The sequence below is a fragment of the Artibeus jamaicensis genome, unplaced genomic scaffold, assembly GCF_021234435.1.
Source record: "Artibeus jamaicensis isolate MK-2021 breed Jamaican fruit bat unplaced genomic scaffold, CSHL_Jam_final scaffold_1964, whole genome shotgun sequence".
Classification (NCBI taxonomy): Eukaryota; Metazoa; Chordata; class Mammalia; order Chiroptera; family Phyllostomidae; genus Artibeus; species Artibeus jamaicensis.
In genome coordinates this window covers 23,327,857-23,339,143 of record NW_026522030.1, presented here as the reverse complement: position 1 = coordinate 23,339,143, position 11,287 = coordinate 23,327,857, and the positions used below count along the sequence as shown (strand labels likewise).

At 43.3% G+C, this 11,287-nt stretch overlaps 1 protein-coding gene across 1 annotated transcript; it reads left to right on the top strand.

Moving 5' to 3' along the window:
• Positions 1 to 2,095: 2,095 nt before the first annotated feature.
• On the top strand, positions 2,096 to 3,305 carry TMEM215 (transmembrane protein 215). Its single transcript, XM_037159916.2, has 2 exons — positions 2,096 to 2,246; positions 2,483 to 3,305. Exon 2 carries the CDS (start codon positions 2,547 to 2,549, stop codon positions 3,243 to 3,245), a length of 699 nt encoding a protein of 232 aa, XP_037015811.2. The 5' UTR covers positions 2,096 to 2,246; positions 2,483 to 2,546; the 3' UTR covers positions 3,246 to 3,305.
• Positions 3,306 to 11,287: the final 7,982 nt, after the last annotated feature.

Genomic DNA, 11,287 nt, shown 5'->3' with positions numbered 1-11,287 from the left:
TTAAATTTTATTTTATTCATCATGAATTTTTTAATTCATTTTGAGTTTTAAAAATATTATTATTTTTTAATTATTGGGGAGCTATTTTTAGCAGCACCTTGAGTTTTATACCTGAGGCTAGTGACTCACTTGCCTTAGGTTGGTTCCTAGGCTGGTAACTTATACTGTTGGTTACAGCTCTTCATAAAGTCAAAGAACAGGCAGGAGCAATCCATGCTTCTAGAAGTCAAGATCATGGTTCCTTAGAATGGGCGGGGGAGGAGTGACATAAGGGGCACAAGGGGGTCACTGAAATGTTCTCCTTCCTGATGTGGGTGCTGGTTACATGGGCATGTTCTCTGTGAAAATTCACTCAAATGTACACTTATTATGATTTGTGCTCATTTCTCTATTTATATGACACTTCAGTAAAACATGAATGTAAAAATCAGCGCTCCCTCTGTCCACTCCATTATCTCTTCTAAATTGGCAATAAAAATGTACAGCCTAATCTGGAAGCATCACTTTCAGAGAAATGCCTGTCCTGTCCAAGACTCTGTATTTCCAAGAGGAAGAAACCACTCACGCTAACTTCATGCAGAGGGGCGTTATTGAAAGTATACTAGGAAATACTGTTATCCATCTGAAGGGCAGAAAGTACTACTGACTGTCCTTCATGAGAATCTGGACATTGGCAAGATTTACGATTTGGGCCTGTGCCTTACACTTATGACATACTATGCAAATCTCTAGTTCAACCATTTTATGAAAAGGACCATGTAACAAGCACTGTGCTAGGAACTTTACAGTTCTTTAGTCCTCATCCTGTTCCCTCACATATTTGGTAGTAATAGCTCATTTTACAGGTGAGTCCGCTGATTCTCAGAGAGATTAAATCATTTTCCCAGGCATACACAGGTCATTTAAGTGGGGAAGGCCGCAATGTCCAAGTTCTTTCCACCAAGGCAGTGCTTTGAAAGAATATACCCATACCCTATTCTCTTCCTCACTATTCCCCATCTGCCCTAAATGGGCAGCCCGTTGACGAACCCCAGCCAAAGCCAGTCTTGCCAGAGAATCGGTCACCTGCTGCCGTGGAAAGAACACTCAGTTCTCTGCACCAGCTTTAGCAGGGAAGGAGGTGACTGCAAGGCGGGCTGGTCAGCCTGGCCTACCCAGTCGAGGTTCCTCCTTCTCCTGGTGAGCTGGGTCTTGTATGCGAAGTGTGAGGATGGGGACCCCAGGGCTGAGAGCCCTTCTCCCCTGACCCAGCAGGTCTGGCTGGCACCGCGGCTGTGTTGGAGTGGAGTTCGGGCTCCAAAGAGCAACCCCATCACCCCCCCACCCCCCGCCCCAAATCCCACGCTGGAAGACCTGAGCAAATGGCTCTGGTGACTCCACCCAAGGCTGAGCGAAACCTGGCACCCACCCCTCCCCACTAACTCAGTCTGTGCGCTCCGGGAGTTGCAGCCACTCCACTGCTAGGGTGCTTTTGAGCGCAGCGCGCTGCCGCCAGCGCCAGGACCGAGAGCAGTCTGCTGGCAGCGGCACCTGGGCGCGTGCAGCCCTGCCAGCCCCAGGAGCCTCGAGGTTGAGAGACCAGCAGTCGGAGAAACTCCTGGGAGCCGCTGTCAGTCGGGTGGGATCACTTCGATTTGTTACTGAAGAGAGGTCCAGGTCCCCGGCAGACATCTCCAGCTGTCACCTCTGGCACTCAGGACCCCCAACTCGGAGCCCGGGCTGCCCCATGGGCAAGTCGACCAGAGTTTCGGTCCCTGGCCAGCGACAGTCTTGCACCCCAGACCATCCCCGGGCACCGAAGCGGGTCCAGCCTCCCTGCTCAGCCCTCCTGGGCTGCTCTGAGCACCCGACTGGACCCTGGGCAGCCTCTTCCACACGGTGGCCTCCCTCGGGGTCTGCCCGCCTCGCGCCCCCGTGCGTCCTTCTCTGTTTCTGAGCTTGCTCTGAAAGTGATGTAACGAGGAGGACAGGCTCGAACGCCGCGTTCCCTCTTTCCCAGACTAAGTCCTTTCTCCACCCGCCCTCGGCGCGCGCACAGAGCCGCGGCTGAGCTTCCAGAGCCTGGGACCGCACTGTTGGGGAAGACGGGCTCCCACGTCCCACCTCCTGGACGCAGAGCCAGTAGGAAAAGTCAGGCTTTCCTTCCAGAAACCAGGGACAGAGTCCAGGGGACAGCTGCTGCGGTGGTGTCTGAGGAGACGGTCTGGCTTCTTTCCCTGCCCCCAGGAGACGGGAGGAGACCTCAGGTACTACTTCAGGAACCCCCGCCGGTGGACGTTTATATGAGAGACACAGGTTAAAATTACGTAAAGAGACAGACAGACAAAGAGGGACAGAAACTGGGGGAGAGACAGACAAAGAGGGGCAGAGACCAAGCATATCGGACAAGATTAAGAGACGAGGGTAAGAGAGTCAGAGTTGGTGGGTGGGAAATTGACTTGGATTTTTTTTTTTTTTTAACCCACTGTGGTTTCTCTGACAGAAGACAGTAAAGCTAAAGCTTGTCCCTGGCCAGCGCAGAGCTCCCAACCTGGATGGAATGAAAGATGCGGCCTGATGACATTAACCCGAGGACTGGGCTGGTGGTGGCCCTGGTCAGTGTCTTCCTGGTCTTTGGCTTCATGTTCACTGTCTCTGGGATGAAAGGAGAGACCCTGGGAAACATACCCCTCCTGGCCATCGGGCCAGCCATCTGCCTACCAGGTATTGCGGCCATTGCCCTGGCCAGGAAAACTGAGGGGTGCACCAAGTGGCCCGAAAATGAGTTACTGTGGGTCCGAAAGTTGCCCTGCTTCCGGAAGCCCAAGGACAAGGAGGTGGTGGAACTGCTGAGGACCCCTTCGGACCTGGAGTCAGGCAAGGGAAGCTCGGATGAGCTGGCCAAGAAGGCGGGCTTCAGGGGGAGGCCTCCCCTCCAGCCACAGGCTGAGGTCAGCTCCATCACTATCCCCACCCCCACGGAAGAAGGAGAATGCCAGAGCCTGGTCCAGAGTGAGCATCACGAGGAGACATCCAGACACCTGGATGGCTACTGTCCCTCAGGCAGTTCCCTCACCTACAGTGCCTTGGATGCCAAGTGCTCAGCCTGGGACAGGTCCGAGTGCCCCGAGCCCGAGGACAGCATCTACTTTGTGCCCCAGGACAGTATCATCGTTTGCTCCTACAAGCAGAACAGTCCCTATGACAGATACTGTTGTTACATCAACCAGAGCCAAGGCAGGTGGGACCAGGAGACGATAGTCTAAGCTTTGCATAGAAGAGTCGCTGTGTTGATAGAAACATGACTGCACTCTGCCCCCGTGGAAGGAAACAGCCCTGCTCCAGCAGCCTTCACACTGTTAGAAACCGACCTGGTATGTGATGGGTGTGCAAACCTCTGGTCCCGACAGCCACGTAAATAGGCATGTTGGGGACACATTGCAGGGAAGGGTGACGAGTGTTAAGGACATTGGAAGAGGCAGTGGGTAGGAGAGGAAGCAGTACTAATTGCTTTTCAACAATTTAAATTATGTTGGATGTTTTGTAAATAACCCCAAAAGTACGACTCAGTACCTGCCAAAAGCAAGGTAAATCTTGAGTGGGCTGCAGAAACCAGGCATCAAATGATACTTGGGCTACCCACGGGGACACCGAGCTGCTTTAGGTCTGAAGAAATGGAGAGAAAAAACATGTAAAGCCCTGTTATAAGAAATGATTTTTCTCTGTGGAAAGCTTTTCACACTTAGTATTTGCTGAAAGAAAACAAGTCAGGAGAGAATAGCTACACCTCCCCTGAGGTAGGATGGTTTCTGGGGGAAGGGAAGTTGAAGACAGTTGAATTGTGTAATTCAGGTTGTTAGTATCCTCTGACAAGATCAGAAATTTAATAAAGTAAAATAAATGTGAACAGCTATGTGAAAAACTAATGTTTTTAGATGGCTATGTTACTGACTAAACTCTCCAGTTAAAGTGACTTACTGGGTCTTTATCTGAAGTGGTTTCTAACACATACTATCATTCATGTGTAATTTTTCCATCAGGTGCAAAATGACTTGATGTAATATTTTCATAGATTAGACTTTGTTTTCATCAAATCAAAATGGATTTTACATGTGTATACAAGTGTCTTTAATATTTGGGGGAGACATGTACTGGTAATTATTATTTCTATATGCCTTTTAATACCTGAAAACTATGAAATCAATATCTTAGTCTTGAACTTTATGCAGAATTTACATGAAATGCAATGATTAAACTTCTGGAAATGTCAGAAATGTCATTATTTGTACATTTGTTCAGCATTCCCAAAGACTGTAAATGCCAATGAAATGAGAGTTAATCTACCAGATTTAACTAAAGCCCAGTTTTTATTTAGTTCATCTGATCAGTGAACTTTACATGGCAAAGACCTGCTCTATTTCATGTTTAATTTTTTGCTGCTGAGAAAAAAAAATTACAATGGAATTCTAAAATGTCTTTCTTCTTCACTTATTCAACTGTAATAGATAAGAGGTCAATCAGCCAGAATACTACTGGGTCCCCGTTGAAGAGAAATATTGAATTATACATAGAAATGGTATATATTTCATCCAGAAGATAAAAATAATTTTGCATCCTTCAAAGAATGAAGACTTATTTTTAATGATCAGATAGTCTCAGCCACTTTTTCCCAAAAGTAGAATTGAGAACAATAATTTGGGGTATTACCTCTCTTGCATATTTCAAGTTCAACTCTGTAATTCTCTAAGTATAGCAATTATTCATGTTTTAAGAATTATGCCCTTAAAAATTACAATTTCCTATTCAAATATGTCAAAAAGCATGTAATTGTTTTTTAGTAGGGCTTAAATGTCATAAAATGAGATTTGTAATCCTGGGCAAATGTTATCTTCTCACATCTCAGTTCCCTGAAAAGGGAGGCATGGAACTGATTTATACTAGATTATCTTTTCATTCATTCCCAGTCTGAATATTCTATGGCATTTTGTCAAAGGCACTTTATGCCTTGCCAGGAAATGAGTTACAGCAAAATGCAGGCCAAAGTTATGCAATTCATGGTAACAATTATGTGACATGGATTGAATTCTTGCTACTATTAAAAAGAATTTTGTAGATGTGTGAAAGCAGATGTGTTCTATTACCAAATATTTTTTTATTCAGCTAAATACATTTCTGGGAATAAAATGAAGAATGCTCAGTAAAATATTTTTGAGGATAATTTTTTTATATTAGAGCCCCAAATAAGCTACTACATACCCTTACACTATATGTAATTTACTCTGGACTTGGCATGAAGAAAAAACAATTCCTGGAATCACAATACCTCTTGACCATTCTAATGCATTTTGAAAGAGGGAGACCATATTTTTATGAAGGTGAAAATCATTAGATAACTGTTAGAAATAAGAACTTCCCCTAATTTGTTTGCCACTGTGGACAGCTTTAGAGGTGAGGAGATTAGCAAGGCTTGAAAAAGCAATGTTCAGAGGCTCAGCAAGTCTTACACGGGGCTTGAGAAGAGATGCTTCTACTGCCAGCTGTAGTTTGGGGTTTGGAAAAGTTACTTTCTGGTTTCTTGAAACCAGCTCAAACTCCTTCATAACACACACACACACACACACACACTCCAATTTCCAAATCCAAAGTCATCTAGTAGTTTAAAGATATCGGGTATTTTATCACATTTTCAAGTTCTATTTCAGAAGAAACTTACTTCAAGTTCCTTCTTCTCTTCACCTATTTAAGATCCTTAAAGGCAGCTAAATATGTGTTTGAAGGAATTTTCTACAGCGCTAAAGTAAAGGAATTTTCTACAGTGCTGGGAGGCTTAACTTTGACCAGGAAGAATAAAATGTGTGATTGTGTGTGTGAATTTTTCTTAACATCTTACATTAAACAACCGTTCCCTAACATGACGTGGGCTAGCCTTGTGTCCCCAATAAACACTTGTTAAGTACCATTCATGGTAAAACCATCATTCTTCTGAACAGAGATGAAAGGGAAGGGAAACGAGGAGAGAAAGTGCCTGAGCCATTAGAGAACAGAGTAGCTCACTCACAGTTCCAGCAAATTGTTAATACTAACATAATAGACATGAGAATTGCTTCTGATATCCTCTAAGAGCTTTCAGGCAGACATAAATTTATGTCGGCATTAGTTACTTTTTTACTTGCTGTAAATTCAAATAGTCATTTCAACTTAATATTAAATAGGTATTTTATTTTTGAAATTTTCTCTGTTGGATTTCTCCTGCTCAATATTGCTGTTTATCATGCATATGTTTTCTTTTCTAAACTGTTCCTTGATGCCGAAGTGTAAATTCAGCCAAGATACCCAAGCTGGAGCATATTTAGACAACTGTTTCAAGGCTTGGTTTCTATTGCAATTATCATATTAAACAAAATCCAGATATAGTTAAGTTCAGGCCTTCTTCCAAATCCTACTTACCAGCTCCTTTGAAAGTGCTTTCAATTCTATGGATCTTAATATCCATTGAGTGAACAATTGTGGGGAGAAAAATTTGTTCTTTTCAATGTTTTTCCCTTTTATAATATCCAATGTTTATTTTTATTAATATCTCCCCTCTACACTTACAGCATCATTTATTTGGTGACTTCACTATCACTATTCTTTATAACATTAAAAAATATTTTTGAAAATCAGAGGTCCCACTACCCTAACAGAACTATTGAATTTCCATTTTAGCATATTATCTCCTAGGCTTCCTCCATGTGCATACGTACATACCTTATGTATAGAATCATCAGTTTTTCTTTAATTATTAATTATACCCTAAGTATGTTTTCAGGTTTCTGTTCAGTGTTCCTAATTATCGCTTAACAATTGAGCAATGTGCTGTTTCACGATGTACCATAATTTGCTATGCCATGCATTATTACTAGTCAGATACCGTGCTTAATGGGTGGTTTTATTACTACTATTTTCTGTTGTTGGTAACACAGCTACATTATTTGCTATTTTCCCAGAGTGGTGCAGATTTACAATTGAAAACCTGTATTGTTATAGATGAGATTGAAGTGACAGAAATGTGTAAAGGGATAAAACACGCAATGTTGTTGGTTTTCTCTTCACTCATGTAGATGCAAGGCATAGGGTAAGAAATAAAATAATGCTTCTTCAAAAGAGTCCCCCATTGGGACCAGAGCCAATATTTTTTTAAAGTGTATTTTTTAAAAGATTTTATTTATTTATCTTTAGAGGGGAAGGGAAGGAGATAGGGAAAGAAATATCAATGTATGGTTGCCTCTTGTGTGTCCCCTGCTGGGAACTGGCCTGCAACCCAGGCATGTGCCCTGACTGGGAATCGAACCGCAATCCTTTGATTCACAGGCCCACACTCAGTACACTGAGCTACACCAGCCAGGGTGCCAATATTTTTAAGAGTAAGATGAGACATTTTCCCAGTTAAGATACCATGAGTTTGTATATCGAAATCTGATTACACTGGTGTCAACCTTCAAGAGCATAATGTTGAACAAGCAAAATGAAAAACAGAAGTAAATGATAATAATTACTTTGTAATATTTTGAAAGCAATTTTTAAAGTATCTCACTATATATTTTATAATATATTTAATACATATGTATGTATATTATTATCTATTAGTGACTTACAAATGAACTACAATTTCAGGAATTCAATAGTCTCTACCCACGAGTTTTCTATGTTTCAGCTCCTCACTGGAAAAATTAAACTTGAAGATGGAGATGTGGACCAATGCTTGGTTTACCCAAATGTCTCAATAAAGGAATGAATTTCACTCAGGCTCTTGTCCAGATCACACACAATCCTGCAAACACAGTTAAGCCAGAGATCACATCCTTGACTCATCACTGCCTGTTGCAAGGTCCTCACTCCGTGGACACCCAAAAGAAAGAAGTTTATGTGTGATTCTGTCCAGATACACAAATGGACGGGCAGTGTGATTAATCTCCATAACCTTTCCAAGATATTCCTGGACCTGACCCTTGTTAGGGATTCTTTATTTTTCCCACACTCCTCCTCCTGACCTTATGTTAGAGCTGGTGAACTTCGTATCCTCAGTGACAGCACAAGGCTTTGCATGCTTTATGAAAACATGGAGTTACAAAACAGACTGGTTACAAAATAGGATGGAAAGCTATTAAACATCTTTTATTCTATTCTCTAACAAGTCCATCCCTAGAAAGTTAAATATAACATAATTTTTGCAATTACTCACTTTCTTATCTTTCATGGTAATGAGCCATTCTGTATGAGACAGGTAGCTGTTCAGTCTGAGGCAAGACCACTTTTGTTCAGAAGAATTAGGCTTTTGAAAATCACCTGCCTGTAATTCAACATGAAAATATGAACAATTACCTTCCGTGCAAGTAATGAGACCATTGCACCTGCTCAAAACAGCTCACCTGCCCCTATGCTCTTTCTTCCCACCTCCCATCCTCCCCAGGAGCTTCTTGGCTGTTCGTGACTGTGCGCTGCAGCTGACCACCCTGCACCTCGCCCAACCGGTTTCTCTTCCTCAAATGTGTACTGTCTTCACCCCTCTGCTCTTTAATGCCCTGGCATTCTTCAAGGGGCAGCTGCCGTACCTTCCACAGTCTTTTAGACTTTCCCACTCAGAACTGTTTCTGTTGCTCAGTGATCAGACGACATCTCCACCACTACCACAGCACATGTTAGCTGAGTATGTGTCTGCCTTTCCAACCACAGTGTTAGCTCTCTGAGGGCAGGGGGCACATTTTACTCATTATTATACTCCACCCTCCCTTCTCCATCTGACACCCCCTCAACACACATATACACACTCACACACACACACTCTTCCATGCTCAGTGAAAACACTAAATTGCACCATTTGGGTCATCCTTAAAGCCTACTCACTTCCCCTTTCTAGCAGGAAAAGAAAACTCTGCCTTGTTGATATGAATTAAATGAAATTGAATATAGTCAACAACAATGTAGCTTAAAGGAGGCTTCTGTGGTTTGGGACCCTAACAGTTATTTAGCATATTGTTTCTCTGAGGCAACCACATCTTACATAACAAGGGAAGAAAGATGATCCTTCCCGGGACATTTCCTCTTCCCCCCATGACCGACCTAACTCCACCTCCCTGCTTCCCTCTGTGAGTCAGTGGCTGTACTGCACATGCGACAAGAACTGGTGGTTCTCAGAGCTCGGAGCACTGGACAACTAAGCTTTTGAATTCCTGACTAAAGAAAATGTGAATCCATATATTTAGGTTAACCCTGTAAGTAGGTCGACAAAATATAATCCCCCAGCTTTGACTATCATCCCACTATTATGCTTCCACCCAATAGTTCTTAACAGGACTTTCAAGGCCACCTGGGTGTTCTCTGGGGTCAGTTCTCAGGCACCAAGTGGTTGACTCTTACCCACAATCCCCATGGAGCTCTCCTTCTCTTTCAAGGCTGTGGATGCTCAGAGACTAGGGTTTGTGGTTCAGAGAAGCCTTGGCTTGTCCTGGAACAAGATGATGGCATGGTTCAGCAATTCCCCTGAGCAGTATTTGAGGCTAATCTTAATAACTTCCAACCCATATAATTTGTCCTAAGAACTTCCCAAACTATCTGCCTGGACAAAGGTGGAATTTAATTTGAGACACTCTTTTTTCTTAACCATGGCAAATATCAGGCTCTCCTTTAACAACAGCAAGAAGGACCTCCTTGGAGTGTAAGCGGGAAAGGGGGTAGCAAAGGCAGAGAATGTATGGAATTGTCAGCACAAGGAAAAGGGCCACCAACCCCTCATTAAGCCAGCCACTGTTGTGGCATCATCCCCCCACCTCCGATCCCCCAACATCACTACTTGTCAACTCTAACTTCCCAGCAAATGCTAGAAAATGGATGAAGAGGTTAAATCCAACAGAAAATGTTTAAAAAATATAAAGAGTAAAACAAAAATGCTAGAGAATTTTAATAAATATTTTAAGGCCTAAGAAATAAATGCTCTTAATTTAAGAGTGTTTCCAATAAGGGCAAAATTTAACTAAAAATATCCTGCTGGATAGAGTTAAAAGGAATATAAAATAGTATCCAGTAAATAAGATTGAATACAATAGAAAATTATTCAATAATAGACTAAAAAGTACAACAAAAGCTAGGAAGTTAAAGGAGGATAAAGTGAATAACATTAACATATTCAAAATATAAAGACAGTAAAATGAAATAAATTTAAATGTATAAATTCAGCCCAGAATTCCCATTGAAAGAAGAATGGAGTGTCAGATGTGAGCAGAGATACCAAGCTCAGGACTAAGGGCCCAACAACATGTGCTCAGCTGAGACCAGGACCAGGGCTGGACTCAGGTGCCCCCCCCAGCAGGATCCTCCCAAAGCAAGTCCTCCCCCTTCAAGTCACAAAAATGCAGACCCCTGAACTGTTGCTCCCCAACAAGCCCGAGGTCCCTCCAAAGTTCACCTCTCACTCTCCCAGCATTAGAATAAAGGCAACACATCTGGGGGCAATGAGCAATCATGGCCTTATGGAGGTGCCTTGCCAGGTCTCTGTCCTCCTTAGTTCCCTTTCCACAAGCCAGCTCAGCATCCATTCTTTCACTCAGCAAGTCCTGGTTAAGGAGTAGGAATGAGTCAGGTGCTGTGCTGGGCCCAGGACATCACAGGAACAGACAGACCACGCTCCTGTTTTCAGGGAGCTCACGGCCTAGCAGGGGAGGCTGATGCATAAACAAGGTATCAAAGGCTGAGATGAGGATCTTACAGCAGCACTTGACAGGAGCACCTAACCCTCACCTTGTTGGGGGAGGGTGGTGAGCAGGAAAGTTGACTACAAGGGTTCTTATCCAATTTCAGTGTGTGGGGGGAGTCCAGTACATCTAAGCAATTCTCTAAAGCCAGTTAAGTGGCCTATAATTCAACTCAATTCTGACACAATGTACCCAAATATAGTGTCGGATCCCACGAGGTTAAGGGCTCAGTCTTGAAAGACTGTCCCCCTCACTTCAGATGCTAGTTGCAAACTTAGGTTATCACCTGTGCTTCTGACCGACCAGCTATAGGTCGGATGTTCTAATGATCCCCTCTCCTCCTTGGATTCAATTAATTTGCTAGATTGTCTCACAGAACTCAGAAAGGCATTTTACTTACTAGATTACTGGTTTATTATAAAAAGATATAACTCAGGAACAGCCCCATGGAGAAGATGCATAGAAGATGCATGGAGAAGAAGGTGTGGGGAAGGGGCGCGGAGCTTGCATGCCCTCTCAGAGCGTGCTGCTCTGCCAGAACCTGCACGTGGTCAGCAGCCTGGAAGCTGTCCGAACCATGT

What these genes read in the sequence shown, in the direction of transcription:
- TMEM215 (XM_037159916.2), top strand. Translation starts at nt 2,547, where the DNA reads ATGCGGCCTGATGACATTAACCCGAGGACTGGGCTGGTGGTGGCCCTG.